The 16000-nt window shown below is 33.3% G+C and overlaps 1 protein-coding gene and 1 non-coding gene across 2 annotated transcripts in view; both read left to right on the forward strand.

Annotated features, from left to right (window-relative positions):
• Positions 1-536: 536 nt before the first annotated feature.
• The window catches only part of LOC119193763 (facilitated trehalose transporter Tret1-like), a gene marked incomplete at its 5' end in the record, with an annotated part of 25760 nt that continues 10296 nt past the window's right edge, over positions 537-16000 (forward strand). The window contains 3 exon segments of the mRNA XM_037447438.1: positions 537-672; positions 9386-9614; positions 10747-10903. Of these exon segments, the coding sequence (XP_037303335.1) occupies positions 537-672; positions 9386-9614; positions 10747-10903 (522 nt within the window).
• Positions 2716-2787, forward strand: Trnaa-cgc. The gene has a single exon. It is a non-coding gene; the product is annotated as a tRNA-Ala (tRNA).

Genomic DNA, 16000 nt, shown 5'->3' on the forward strand with positions numbered 1-16000 from the left:
TGAGCAAATTAATAGAAAAGAGAAAGCGGCAATAGCCTAGCTGAGAGTGGAACAGACTGCCGAGACGTATGTCCGCAGGTTCAAAACCCAACAGCACCTATCCTAAACAGTTGTGTTCTTTTTAGCGAATTATATGCTTTGATGGTGAAGGAAAACATCGTGAATTTTGAGGATATGTGAAGTCTGCCAATCCTTTATTTAATGTGTAACTGTTTTCTGTTCCTTTTGAATAAAATAAAATAAAAAATCCACACTAGCCCAACGTGGTGGACTAAGGCCTTATCCCTTAGTAGTAGAGGAGATCCGTGTCCAGCAGGGCGACAGTATATTACAATACATAGCTGATATTATTATTTATATTATAGGTGTTTCTGGCTCCACATGCATGACATATCATGACATATATTGGAAAAATTCAATTAATCATTACCATAATCAGCGACGGGAAGTCCAATGCTGAACAAACTCCCTAAAGATTTCCAGACCTAGGCAAGACAAAAAAACAATTTATAACGCTCGCATCTACTTGTCTCCAGGTACTGGCATGCTTAGCTCTGGATTTCCTTCTGATAGGACTGGGCATGTCCATCAGTTTCGTAACAATGGTGTTACCAGAGGTGCTCGACGCTAAGGAAGGAGTATCCATTAATGAGAAACAAGCATCGTGGTTTGGTGAGCTATTTGTTAATGATATTTTCGTATATGGCGGTGTGTAAGTATGTTGGTGACGTAAGTGTACAGTATTTTTATTATAATTTTCTGTTTTTTTAATTCTAAGACGTGTTAGTTTTTGTGGGTGGAATTATGCCTGACAGTTTCGCCTTTTATCTTTGAAATAAACTCTACATCGGACATGTCAAAATATAAAGGTGGATAGGAAATGTGAAGATCACAAAACGGATAAAATTTAGAGCATATTGTTGATGTCACATATATTTTAACACATTACTTGTAGACGAATGTCTCTCAAAAGCTCACGAATTTTGTGCAACAAAATAACGTGCACAGAATAATGTGCACAAAAAATATAGTTCAAAACAATGTTTCATCGATTTATAAACCTTGACATTTTTCTTGGACTTCATAATTGGAATGCAAAGAAATGATACCTCTGCGTTTTATTCATAACCAATAAATGTGCTATACATGCGCTTTTCAATATATGTGTGAAACATTTTACATATTATACGTATTTTTAAATATTAGTGTTAATTTAATTTGAAATTTGTTGAATTTGATTGCGATTTTTCATACATAGCCCACCACTTCCAACTTCCCTCCTACAGAGTTACTTCCAAATCGTAGAATACTTAACATTTAAAGTATGTTATATTTCATTTAATATTGATTATATTTTAGTTTTTATAAGAATAAAAAATGAACCATCCTATTCAAAATATAATTTTTGATTGTAATTTTATTTTGCGTATAATTTTTAATCTGGTTATTATATTAATAGAAAACGATCTCATTTGAGATGAAAGGATGAAGGGAATTATACGATTTAATGGCTTCGATATAATTGTTATTATATTGTCATAATAAGTAAATGTTAGTAGAGGTGAACAATTGGTTATTCCATCATATCTTATGCAATAAAGAAGGTAAACTGACTAACATAACATGATTAATCTGTTTATATTATGGTATCATGTTAGAATAAACATAGATAAATAAATTCACGCCTTTATTCGCGGAGGGATAGGCTGAAGCTACATACATTAGTAGCTGATTTTTTTTTAAACTTTAAATAGCGTATACACGTTAAGTTCAATATGATTTTTTTTTTGTTTTTGTGTAATAAAGTAAATACTTTTTAATTTATTTTGTGAAGAGAAAAACAGTTTAAGGTAACAACACTAAAGTGTACATATTATTTGAAAATTCTTTAGGTGAAGAAAAGTAAATCCCTTCTGTTTTAAAAAAAAAATTGGTAACACAAAAGTGATTAGGCGATTTGATGTTTTGATTATGTTCAGCTATTTATGCGGCTGACTGTACATTGCACAGAATTTATACGATGTCATAATGTGATATAAACTTTTTTTTAATAAACGCAAACACATGATAGGACGGAACACAATATCTTTGGCGAAAAGTGGTTGCCACGGTAGCACCTCTGTCTATCCCTTTGGAGATAAAGGCGTGATGAGTTTGTGCAAATTTGTAAAGATAGTACACGATTCGCTTTCTATTTGGTATTTGAACTTATAATTTACTTTTCTACGTTTATGCCTACAACCTCTTAATATGCAAACGCATTATATTATTTTATCTTCATCAAAAACTATGAGTTTACTTTTAAAATGGAACTTAATACTTGTCCTTTACATGATTATACATGGTCGTTGTGACATTGCGTTAATAAATGAAACCACATACTAAATATCATATCATACATGAAAAATCCCAGTTTCACTCGTATTTTTTTTTTGTAATATGGTATGTGAGTGGATGTATTTTTGACTGAAAGTGTGATGTCACTCCGACGAATTCTCTTACAGTAGTAGTACTACCATTAAGGCGTCTAAAGTTAAAATTACTTTTTATTGATATTTATTTTGTTCGAAACTTTTCCTTTTTTATTTTCGGTTTGAGTAACTTATTGTAAAGTGTTATTTTCAAGAAAAAAATATGTGGTTTCTACTTTCACTTAATAAGGCAATGTCAAAATAACTCTGTATACAGTGTGTTATTTTACAATCGATATACATCGGGGGTGTAACTCAGTGGTAGAGTGTCTGCTTCGCATGCTGAAAGTCCTGGGTTCAAATCCCAGCACCTCCAAAATCATCGTTTTTTTTGTCATGAGTATCTGATAATGTTTTATTAACTGTAATCATTAGGGCGGGAGTACAATCTAATGATTATTTGTATCCTTTTGTTGTTTTTGATTTATCATTGAAATAAAACTGAATTTTGCTGTGAAAATGCTTTAATCAGTTATTTTCAAATAAATAATATAATAATTATAAAAAATCGTTTAAAAAGAAAGAACTACTTTATACCAAAGAAGTATAATTTTACTAAATAACGAATTTATAATAATAATACCAGCCCTATATTATATATTACCCGCTGCTGAGGTCAGGCCTCCTCTACTACTGACAGGGTTTGTGGCCTTAGTCCACCATACTGACCCAACGCAGGTTAGCAGAAACCACTTACCTTCAAAATTCTTATGGAGAACTTCTCAGGTATGCAGTTTCCTCATGATGTTTTCTTTCATGGTTAAAGCAAAAGATAATTTACAAAGAATGATGAGATAATTTTTTAGAAAAGAGGAGCGTGCCCTTTGGTTTCGAACTTGCGGACCTTCGTCTCGATAGTCCGTTGCAATCCCAAATACGCTAGTACCGCTTTTTGAACCGCTTTAATAAAAATTCATTCAATTCAAATATTTTAATTCTATCAAAAAACAAATCCGAGTGAAAATGCTATTAGTGTTATATAACAAGTTATTCTCCTTCTAAACAAAAACATAAACTTTCATATTTATAATTAGGAGTGACGAAGCATATTTGTTGAAGGTTTCACAGCCCAGTAAAGAATTCCTAAATTAATCATTCATGTATTTAAATATAGGCCGAAAACGATATAAAAAAAACTTGTTTAACTTGTTACCTCGAAGGTAACAAGTTTCCAAGAAACTATAAACTTTGAATTAGTTCTAAGTAAATAGCCAGAAGAATTTATATTGCAGGGGAAATGTGAAGGTAGGGTCGCCTGATTGTTAGTGTTCATTACTGTGAAACGTGAAACGGTGAAGGAAAACATCGTGAGGAAACCTGCATACCTGAGAAGTTCCCTATAGGAATTTCGAGGGTGTGTGAAGTCTACCAATCCGCACTAGGCCAGCTTGGTGAACTAAGGCCTAATCCCTCTCAGTAGTAGAGGAGACCCATGCCCAACAGTGGGACAGTATATAATACAGGGCTAATGATTACTGTGAAACCCGGCCAGGGTAGTTATGAAACCTTGTCAGGGGGGAATTATGAGGCCCTGTCAGGGGGAATTATAAAGTCGGGCCATCGTAGATCTTACTTTTAAGGAGAAGTTATGTGATTATAAAAAGAGCCATTATATCTTCTCGTATGCTACCACTCCGCCAAACATCGAGGCATATGGCAACACATCGCTAAAACCGCAGTTCTTTAAACAGGCCAAACATGACCACGACACCTCTGTACGACTACGAAGAAGAAAGAACTATATCTCCTGCAATGTTACTAACTACACCAAAAATAACAGTAAAGTTGGGTATATATTTTTTAAATCATACCAACGCTTGAAAGGCAATAATATCTAAGCGACAATCAGTAAATTTTTGAGTACAGTGATTTTAAGTTTCGATTTTAATATAAAAATTCATAACAATTAAACTTTTTTATTTTATAAGGATACTAGCGACCCGCCCCGGCTTCGCACGGGTGCAATGCTGACTATTTAATGGATGTTATTATTATACATATAAACCTTCCTCTTGAATCACTCTATCTATTAAAAAAAACCGCATCAAAATCCGTTGCGTAGTTTTAAAGATTTAAGCACACATAGGGACAGAGAAAGCGACTTTGTTTTATACTATGTAGTGATAGCCTAATGTTATAAAAAATGTCCTAGACTTACAAAACCTAGATTAAGTGACGCAAAAAAATATGGCGATACTAAATATTTATAGAATACATTTTCGGTTTATTTTTCGCTTAGATATGATTGCCTTTCAAGCGTCGATACCATTCATGAAACAACGCAGTTGATTTCTTATATTTACGCGAATGTTAGACATTGAAATAAAAACTATTTAACGGATTTTATCGCGGTTTTTATATTATAATTTTCTCCCGACGTTTCGAAGACTTTGCAGCCTTCATGGTCACGGGGGGGACTGAGGTGTTGTTCATCCGTAAAGTCAAAGTTACAATATCTACATACATTTTTCAAATATACAACTTTTTAAAAATTTTAGCTGTTGACGGTTCGATCTACGCAGAATGAGCTCACAGTGTCTAGAGGTCTGGCAGCCGGTCTTTTGGGGATCCGATTTAATTAAATGTAGAACAGGATCCCAGGCTTGTGCAAGCTTCCAACCATCTTCCCGATTGAAATAAAGGTGTTTTTTAATTTCAATAGCCTCGCGAATCATCCTAGGCAGGAATCGGTGTTCTTTGGCAAGGATATGTGGCTTGTCTAATCGCAAATAATGATTGGAGCCTCCTTCAGAATGTTCAGCGACTGCAGACTTCTTAGAGCGTCGGTGTTTCACGTCAACGTCACGTTATTTCAACAACTCAGTTCTCTGATTCCATTTAATGAAAAAATATAAACTAGTTGCGTACTATGTTCGTGATTATATAATATATCCGGTGTTGCATTACCATGCGTGAGTGAAACTGGATCGAGCTTTGCAATGTCATTGTTAGCCGGTGACTACCAACGAGCCACCACATTCGACCTTTTAAATTCCTGCGACACGACTTTATCGTATTATCATAAACAAAACACATTTTACACGATATAATTGCTCTCTGTATTCAACACGACTGCCCCTTAATGTAAAAACGCGCAATTAGAGCACGTTTTTAAAATCACACCGAGCGATTTTATCAGAGTGTGCACGAGGCTTTATTTTTGGGAGTTGATTTAGATTTTAAACTTAGAACATCACTATAGATACCAATATGGCGATACCGCTTCATTATGCGTTATATATATATAAAATAAAATACAGGAATAAAAACAATGTTCTAGTTTATTAATTGTTATTGTGTAACCTGAGTTTACCGCTATGAACTAAAACCAAACACTCATGTTATTCATCAAGTCTATCAGTATCTTAACCGGAGCGGATTTTTCGGGAATATCTAGCCGCGAGCGACACACAGACCATTATATATGATGTAGAATTTCAACCGTAATATGTTGACCGAAAGTAACCCCGGATTTGATGACCTTGTAGATTTCGTTAATTAATGATATAAAACTTGTAACCTGTATGCAGCCATTAGCCGGTTCCGGTGGGCTGTAGGACACATGTCTTTTAAATCATATTTTTTTATTGCTATGAATGATGAGACGAGCTTGCCGTTCGCCTGATAGTAAACGATACGACCGCCCATAAACAGTAGAAACACCATCCCACACCTTGAACTATTCGGTATTGTTTGGTACACTACAAGCCACTGCGCTCGCCAGAAACACCACCCCACCCCTTGAATTACAAAGTATCGTTTGGTATTCCACTGCGCTCTCCATCCTGAGACATGAGATGTTAAATCTTATTATGTCCACTGACTACAATGACATATTATCAATACGGTATTTATTTAAATTCTCTAATTTCTGGTTTACCATTTTTAACAATCTATTCGAGTGTATAACAGAGACTATATCGAAAATGTATTTTTACATTCGTTAACGCTAACGTTATGTAAAATCCAATCAAATCACTTACTAGTAATGTAGGTAAATATTTTACAGTAGATTGCATAATTCAATTTGGTTCGCAATATACTTATCACTTATTAGCAAAGTATACAAATCTAGGGTTATAAAATAAATAAGAGATCATTAAACCATAATCTAAACCTAATTCTAACACTCGTGGATACTTATGGCTCCAAGAATTCATAATATAATGTCATATGAAATATATATTTGAGATGAGAGACGGACACTGAAGCCTCCTTAAATTGGTCCCACGTCTAACCCTGCATACTGTATATTATAATTCTTTTAAAATGGAGTGTTTAAAATAGCGTAGCTTGTCATAGACCGACCCTATATCAAAAATTTTGTGGGATCCCTTCAGAGCAGTGCGATCTTTTGGGCGCCTGCTTAGTTTAATATAGGTATGGGCCAAGAGGTGCCCCACCGCTCAGGGACCCGTATCACTGATACGGCTGATATGGCGGTAGCTACTCCCCTAGTTTGTAGGCAACGTACGAAATTGCGTACCATCAATTTCGTCACGTGTTCGTTTGCCGTCACTCAATAATAAATAAGGAAACTAAAATCAATATCATAGGTATAATACGTCATTAGTCTTATATTAATAACTAGCTTCCGCCCGCAGCTTCGCCCGCGTGGATTTCGGACTTCAAAAATGGAGCCGGTCGCGAACGTTCGAGAATGTTCGTTTTACGAAGCTACTCGCTACGTGATTCGCTAGCCTCTAGGTGCCAAGCAAGCCGCCTGCCTGTGCGTTCGCGACCTTATATATATACAATTAGTGTAATAAAATTATTATCTCTCAATTAATATTAATCTGAGTATATTTTTAATCATAGTTCAATTAGATATGAACTTTAACTGTTAATTAGATACTAATTACTCACGTATTTGAAATTCTAAATTTATATTTAATATATAGAGCTGAAGTTTGTTTGAACGCGCTAAGCTCCGGAACTATGGAACTGATTTTGATATAATTTTTACTGATATGAGACATGTCAGTAAGAAGAAAATATACATTACTCTTGAGCGATATAGGTTTTTTATCCCGGAGAAATGTTTATCCCAGATTTTTTTCACGAGAGCGGAGTTGCAGGCAAAAGTTAGTACGTAATAATTAACTTATTAATTAACTCGTATTGATTTTCCTTTACTGTTCAGGGTGCAAAATGTGACTAAATACGACACGATTCCATGTCGCTTTATTGGGATTGGTTGAGAGATGAACATTACATTACGTATTGGTCTCACGATCAATAACAAACATCAAAATTAAACGACATGGACTTACAAGTCGCGTTTTTTTCTGACATTCTAAAGGGTCTCTATGGTTTTTCAAATAAACATAATAAATTACGATACTATACTTTTCACAGTGTTTTTTTTTGACAGTCCTAAGAAACATTTATTTTTAGGGTTCTGTATCTCAAATAGAACCCTTATGGGATTATTTTGCTGTCCGCCTGTATGACAAGACCTTTTTCTCAGGAACGCGTTGGAGTATCAAATTGAAATTTATATCAAATCCGTCTCTTTCAGTTGTGAAATAATAAACGTATGTAAGTAAATAGGATCAAAAAATTATGACGTATATTTTGCCGGAATTAAAACCTATTCGAGTTGACCTAAAAATAAAAAAACTTAGCAAGAAGCAAAGTATAATAGCACATGTAAAGGAATAAACTGAAAATTGCAAATATGTACTCTAATAACAAACAAAAAACAAGTTTGTACGGAACCCTCGATGCGTGAGTCCAATTCGTACTTGTCCGGTTTTATAAATATTTTTATGACTATTTCATAAATATCTTCTTCATTCGAAGCATTTTATAAACTAGGAAACAGCATATTAGTAGGAGAGTTTTGCACACGATATTTTGTTCCACTGGATGGTTTTACAGTAAATTTCAACTTTAAACCCTAACAGGAAGGGATCATTTTCGTATATCTTAATAATCATAAATATAACTATTTATTTATCTTTACAAAAAGCGACGATAGCCTAGTCAGGTATAAAAAGGACTGCCGCGACGAATGTCCACAGGTTTAAATCCCAAAGGCACACACATCTGGTTTGGCTAAAATTATATGTTAATTATTTGTGAATTATTGCTTGCTTTAACGGTGAAGGAAAACATCGTGAGGAAACTTGCATACCTAAGAAGTTCTCTAAAGAAATTTTAAGGGTGTGTGAAGTCTACCAAACCGCACTAGGCCAGCGTGGTGGACTAAGGCCTAATCCCTCTCAGTAGCAGAGGAGGCCCGTGCCCAGCAGTGGGACAGTACATAATTCTGGGCTGATGTTAATATTATTATATATAATTATTTACCTTTACAATTTGTCATAAAGGTACTCCTGTAAAGGTCCTTGAATGCCGCTCTCAAGTTTCGAGGATCTAACTTATCTAATCAAGTATATCGATCACTGTCTGCGGATGTAACTTAACCGGTTCATAATAATATCGTTAACATAATATAGTTCTATATTTATTATTAATGTATTAATAACCTATAATTATCTTAATGTGATGTTATGTGTTTTTACTAAAAAATGTAAGGTCAGGGGCCCCTATTCCATCTACGGGACTATATCTGTTTTTTTGCAATTACGGACGTTCTAATCGAAAGACAGCTCTTTTTTCCAAATCAGTTTTTTGAAATCAATGAAAAATATAATATACACATACATTTGAAGAAAACATTTATTTATTTATTCAACAGAAATATGTTTTTGGTGATCATAAATATATGATCATTTATGTATAATGTCAGTCGAAAATAAAAAAAAAGTCAATAAACTTATAAACCTCGATCGATATTTAGTTGTTTTTTTTTTCTGTTTGATAAATTAATGATTTCATATTAGTAGACTGAATTTAGCTATCTGCTCAGTTAACAACTCTAAACTAATTTACAATCATACAATTTCCAGGCAGTTTGGCGTTCCTCTGTCAGCCAATCGGCAGCATCTTCTCTGGGCCGCTGCTCGACTATTTTGGAAGGAAGAAAGCCTTGTTCATCGTCAACATTCCACATTTGATAGCATGGCTGTTGATGTACTACGCTTGGGATGTACCCTCGTTGTTCATCGGGAATGCCTTATTGGGCATAGGCACGGGGATTATGGAAGCGCCGTCAGTCACTTACGTGGGAGAAGTCAGGTAATCAAGCTTCGCAATTATAGTGACAATAACTCTAGCTCGTGTGAAACTGCTTTCAGGGATAAAAGTCCCGTTATATAATTTCCCGGGATAGAAAGTAGCCTATAACCTTCCCAGGGTCTTAAAATATCTCCGTAGCAAATTTCATAAAAATCCGTTCTGTAGATTTTGAGAAAATCGATAACATACAGATATGGCATAAAAGAGGACTCTGTTTAATATGTATAGATAGATGGTGCATAATTATATGATGTAGATAGACTTATTTATACTATAGCTTACTGATTTTCGATCAGATAAAAGTTGTTCATGAAATAAATTATAGCCTGATTGAATATAAAAGTGAAATAATTTCATAAAACTATTAACATAGCTGTAATTTTTTATTTACTTATACTTTGTATTACGAATATCTTCTATCTAATGATTGAATCCTTTGCCCTTGAAGGTTTTGTTGTCAGTTTGTTTGACTATTACAGTAAAATTTAAAAGCCCGTTATACTATAAATTATCCCCATAGAACAGGAAATATTTTTATTTGACATAAATGGCCATTGAATTAATAATTTCGAAATATGAATTCTTATAACATGTAAATAAATGTTGCGGTAGTCTCTGATTAAAATGTTACCGTCTCAACCTGTTATTAGTAATTGATAAGTTTTTGTTCATTTGATGGTAGTAATGTTACATTTTGAATATAAAAACACTTAAAAGCGATTAACAATTATTTGTATTATAATTAAGCAGTAAATCTGATGACTTATTATGGCAAAATTATTTATGATATTTAAATAACTACAAGAAATTTATTACCAATTGCATTTCAACAGAGTAATTAGTCTTTTTTAATTATGGTGCCTAATAAATCCGAATTAGTTATTATACATAATTTTGAAATCTCATGATTCGAAACGAATTACCGAGCAAGTTACATAGAAATAATAATTATGTCAAAATTGAAAAATTAATTTAACCGTAACAAATAATCTAATGCCTAAAAAATCATTCCCAAATTTTTGACAACGGATAATCATCAAAATTATGTCATAACCACCAGCCCAATTAAACAACCTTTGTCCACAAAAGGTCGGATTCAAGTCAAGGATACCAATTATTTTTTATGTTACAGCGACCCGTCCATCCGCGGTATCTTGACGACCCTCACGAACGCCTTCACGTCTACTGGCATGTTCGTAGCTTACTGTCTGGGCACGGTGCTACCGTGGCGACAAGCTGCGCTGGTTTCGTTAACAGTGCCTTTAACTACCATGGTCCTGGTTTTGTTTGTAAGTATCTTCTAAGACGTTTTTACTACATAGATACGTTGTCCGAGCTCAATACTGGCAAGACGAAAGCAAGGTAATTGCCCGACATTCACTTAGTCAACCTCCAACCACTGTCGCGGCAGTCGGCTTACTAATTTTTTGTATAAATAAATTAAATTTTATTCCACTGTCATTGCGACAGGGTAGTCGACGCTTGGGCCCACTCGGGACCATTCGGACCGTTGGACCGTTTCAATGCAAGCTGCTAGGGCTGTGAATATAGTAAATACTGCCCTGTTTTTATGTGCAATTTTGTTAGTCTATTTGTAAAACGTCACTGATATAACATTAAATTCTACAGCCACGTCTCTCTTATCACTAATTTAGGTACTTCAGAGCTAGTAAATGTCGTATGTTATTAAAGTCTCTATGTATTTGACTTTTCGAATGACAAAATCTGCCAAGGCTGCCAAGTCTTCAAAATGTCGTTAGAAAATTATAATATAAACAACCAAGATAAAATCCTAAAAATAGTTTTATATCAAAGTCTAACATTCGCGTAAACATCAGATATAATTTTGAAAGGAAAAAAGGAAATTATATATAAATTAATTTATCAGATTTTATATAAATTAAGCTATAATTATAATAAATAGTGTAGAAATATCTAGATTAAAATCACTGATTTAGTGGATTATACGGTTGTTAAATAAATTAAGCTTTATAAATAGCAAGTAAAGCGCCAAACGATGTTCAGAGATATTTAGTATGATAAAGAAATGTGAATCGTGGGAGAAACGTCTGATCTGATCTGATGAACGTCTCATTTTGGACTTCGATAGTTACTTATGAGTTTATTTTTGAAGCGATTAACAACACTGATATTTGATTTTAATATTAATAGAATTCATAAAAGTATAAGTTTGTTTTTCTCAAAATTGCAGACTTTTTTAGATTTATTTAATAATTACACCTACAACTTTAATTGATTCAAACTATTAAATAACCAGTAATTTTGCCTTTATAATTTCAAATCCTCTCACCTTTGTTATAGGTTTATCGTTGGTTTACTATTACAAGGTCCTATGTAATAGTTTTTGGCACATTTTTTTATTTTTTTTCTCCACCCAGTCATTAGAGAAGTATTCCAATGCTGTCATGTGGGAGGTAACTAGTATTAATTTAAAAATAATAAACAATTAAGTATAAACAAAAAAAACAATCATAAACATTATTTAAAACATAGAACAAAATAAAACATAAAATTAATAAATACTAATTATTAGATATGACATAGAATAAATAACAAAATCTTTGTCAATTCACTCCACTTGCATGCCAAAATATCTGTTTTTTTTTTATAATATATATATAAAATATCTGTTTTTTTTTATAATATATATATAAAATATCTGTTTTTAATTACCTTCAGTAAAATTGTTCAATATCCTGGAAGATACATAAAAGGGGCTCCATGATTTCTTTTCTAATTTTTACCTACATGAAAATGTCAAATAATTCCGATACACTCGTAAGTAAAAATTAACATAACATTTTGGATCAGTGAGCCAGCCAGCGACACAACGAAAAAAAGAAAGAAAAAAATATTTGATTTGTTTTTTGTAACATTATTGAAAAAAAAAGAAATAATTAAATAAGAACGAATTATATTGCCATAATTTAAAACTTCTTGTTACTTATATTTATATTCTACTCTTATTTCATTTCAATTTGGTGTCAGTAAAACACATTTTTCCAAACATGTTGCAAATATTATTTATTAATTACTACCTGTGCCTGTGGATCCGTATGCGTGGATGACTTTTCTCAATAATTTATCCGATTTTAAATGATATAAGATTTATATTCTGCTCTCAAGTATTTAATTTTTATCGCTTCGAATGACGAGGCCAGCTTACCGTTCGTCTGATGGTGAGCGATACGATCACTCATAAATAGTAGAAACACCATCCAACACCTTGAATTACAAAGTATTGTTTGGTATTCCACTGCGCTCGCCATTCTGAGACATAACATGTTAAGTCTTATTATGTCCGCTAGTTAAACAATCAAAATGAAATCCAATGTTCTTCTAACCGGAACACAATAGTGATCATACACTGCAGCTTGGCGGCAGAAATAGACATTGCGGTAGTACCAACCTAGGCAGACTCTCACATATGACAGACCACCAGTAGATAGTATTTTCTGTCCACCGAAAACCGTATTAAAATTCGTTTGGCAGTTTCCGAGTCTGCGCTAACATACAAAAAAAAAGACAAAAACCCTAATTTGTGTTCTATTCAAAGACTTGTAAGATTATATAAAGCGGACATTGGAATAAATTGTCATACAAAAATTTTACGCTTATGTGATAGTTACTCGATCTACCGTGAAATACTAAAACATCAATGTAATATACTTCATATTTTTTCCATATCATGATTAATACGCTTTTAATGAGAGTATTAGCATATTTTCTATAATAATATTATTTTTGTATTAATATCTAAGGACGCTGTGACGTCTTGTCATACGGACATTTCAAATAAGACAGCGACTTATTACCAATCGTAATCACTTTTGGAGCACCAATATGGCCTTAATGTCCGGTCTATACCTATATACTTTAATATCTGGTTCTATGACTCTTCTTTAGTCACAGCTTTTCTTTTTTGTTTCTTTTGTTTTAATGTATGAAACTACCCGTTTTGTCTGTTTAATCATAATAATAATATCAGCCCTGTATTATATACTGTCTCATTACTGGGCACGGGCCTCCTCTATTACTGAGAGGGATTAGTCCACCACGCTGGTCTAGTGCGGATTGGTAGTCTTCACGCACCCTCAAAATTCCTATAGAGAACTTCTCAGGTATACAGGTTTCCCCACGATGTTTTCCTTCATCGTTAAAGCAAGCAATAATTCGCAAAGAATACACACATCATTTTAGAAAAGTCAGAGGTGTGCCCTAGGTATTTGAACCTGCGAACATTCGTCTCAGCAGTCCGTTCCACACCCAACTAGGCTATTGCCTCTATTTAATTATATGTACTTAATAATTTAGTTTTTTCCTACCGGCCTCGCCCTTGACCGTCACACCTGGGGAATAAACATGGTTCCATAAAAAAAAAAGAAAAAACTAAAAGTCGTATACCAAATATTATGTCGTTGTTCGATTAAATTTAATTTCCACCATATCTTATTTACATAATTAATGTCGGCTACTTTTTTTAGATCCGGCTATAATTACCAGCCAGATTAGTTTACATAACTATATTCGTCGGAAGTTGCATTGCTTAAACATTAATTGACGTTCAAAATAAAAAATATATTTTCAGTTCGTTAAAATTAACGAATTCTCTCTATTTCAATCAGTGATGGTTTAGTTATATTACAAATTATTATTTTGCAACACTCAATAGGGCTTAGAATACCATAATTTCTAGAATAAACGGTATTCGTGAATCCCTTGTACCTAAAGCTGGTATATGAGACGGCAATTTCTTACCAAAACAATCTATGTAGGTCAGATAATTTAGTTTACTTAAATGCCAGAATATAAGATGCTTAAGAAATAAAACTGCACAATCACATTATTTTAACATCGTTTATTTACATCCAAGTTCAACAAAAAGATCTTGATAAATAAATTATAATCGATATTTTTAGAATGTCGATTGCATTTAACAGTAGCTGTTGCACGTGTCTTCGTCTACTTAACTCTTCCCGGAACATTAATATTATCATGTATAATCAGTATTAATAAAGTTACAAACGAATTGAGTAGCTTACTGTTCATAAAAGACTTATTAGGAAGTGTTTATTTCCGCGAAATTTTTATTTCTTACAAAATCTATTTACCTTATGGTGTTTGTGGTTTACAAAATTGCTTTGAAGTCACATTTCAGAAAAGTCTTCAAAAATAATGCTATGAATACATGTATATTGTACAGCTAAAGGTTTTTTATAATAACTCATAATGAACACGTAGCCTCGTTCAGTTTTTTAGTTAACCAAAATCGTGTAGTGTTACACCTTTACCTTGACAACAAATAGTTGTTGTATCTATGCTATAATAATAAGTTTTTTTGAAGTGAATACGTCTGTTTCCATCTTGGGGGCATTGGACAATTCAAAAAACTTATGACTACTTACTTGGTGGATATAGTATAGTAGTGTAGTGGTACAGTAGTGTTCCAGTTAATATTTATCATTTACGTCCGAATTTTATCACAGATTACAACAGCTGATAAAGGTCGTAGGAACATCCTGGATATTTGGATGCTGGCCGCGTTTTACAGGTCTGTCTGAAAATCTTTAGGGGAGGCCTATGAAACGAAATTTCATTTCATTTCATTTCGTCAGCTTCCGCCATATCCTCGCTCATCCATCGCTCCATTTAATCAACATTTTGAATAAATTGAAATTTAATTTCATTTCGTTCAAAATGTGGACTAAATCGGTGGTGGGAAAATTGTGATAAATCCGTCTCAGTATGCATTACCTGATCCTCGATTTGTTCCATCAGGTAGCTTGTAAGAACTGTTATGTTTCAGTTAGAAGGACATAACCAGTTCGGCTGTTGAGTATCATGAGACATAGAGCCATGTTAATAAATCAATCTCTACTTGATCAAGACCTTAGGTTGACATTTATTGGTTTAAATTATTAAATAAACACAGCTTGAGTTGTCATTTACGAGTTTGTTATCATCTCAATCGTCGTTTGTTAAAAAACAAAATTCAGTTGTCAAAATTTGTCATATGTTCTCGCTTAAGATATCTTTTGAGATACTGTTATGTTTATTAAATAACGATGACTTTAATAGCCTTATTTATAAAAATATCGCAAAGCTATGCTTAGTTAAAACACAAATTTCCTCGATTAGTTGTAAATCAGAACCCGCCACCTTGCCTCTTAATTAGGTTTAAATTAGGAAACCGATGATGTTAAGCTCTTAACACTAAAACAAGTTTATAAGTAAGACTGTAAGATGCTAAGTTTCATTTGACAACATCTGATTTGTATACTGGATTATTTTGACATCGCGTTACTAAATGAAACCCCATACTTATCTACTTAGAATTAATAATAAGTGACTTGAGCCGTAGATGT

Source organism: Manduca sexta, chromosome 6, assembly GCF_014839805.1.
Source record: "Manduca sexta isolate Smith_Timp_Sample1 chromosome 6, JHU_Msex_v1.0, whole genome shotgun sequence".
Classification (NCBI taxonomy): Eukaryota; Metazoa; Arthropoda; class Insecta; order Lepidoptera; family Sphingidae; genus Manduca; species Manduca sexta.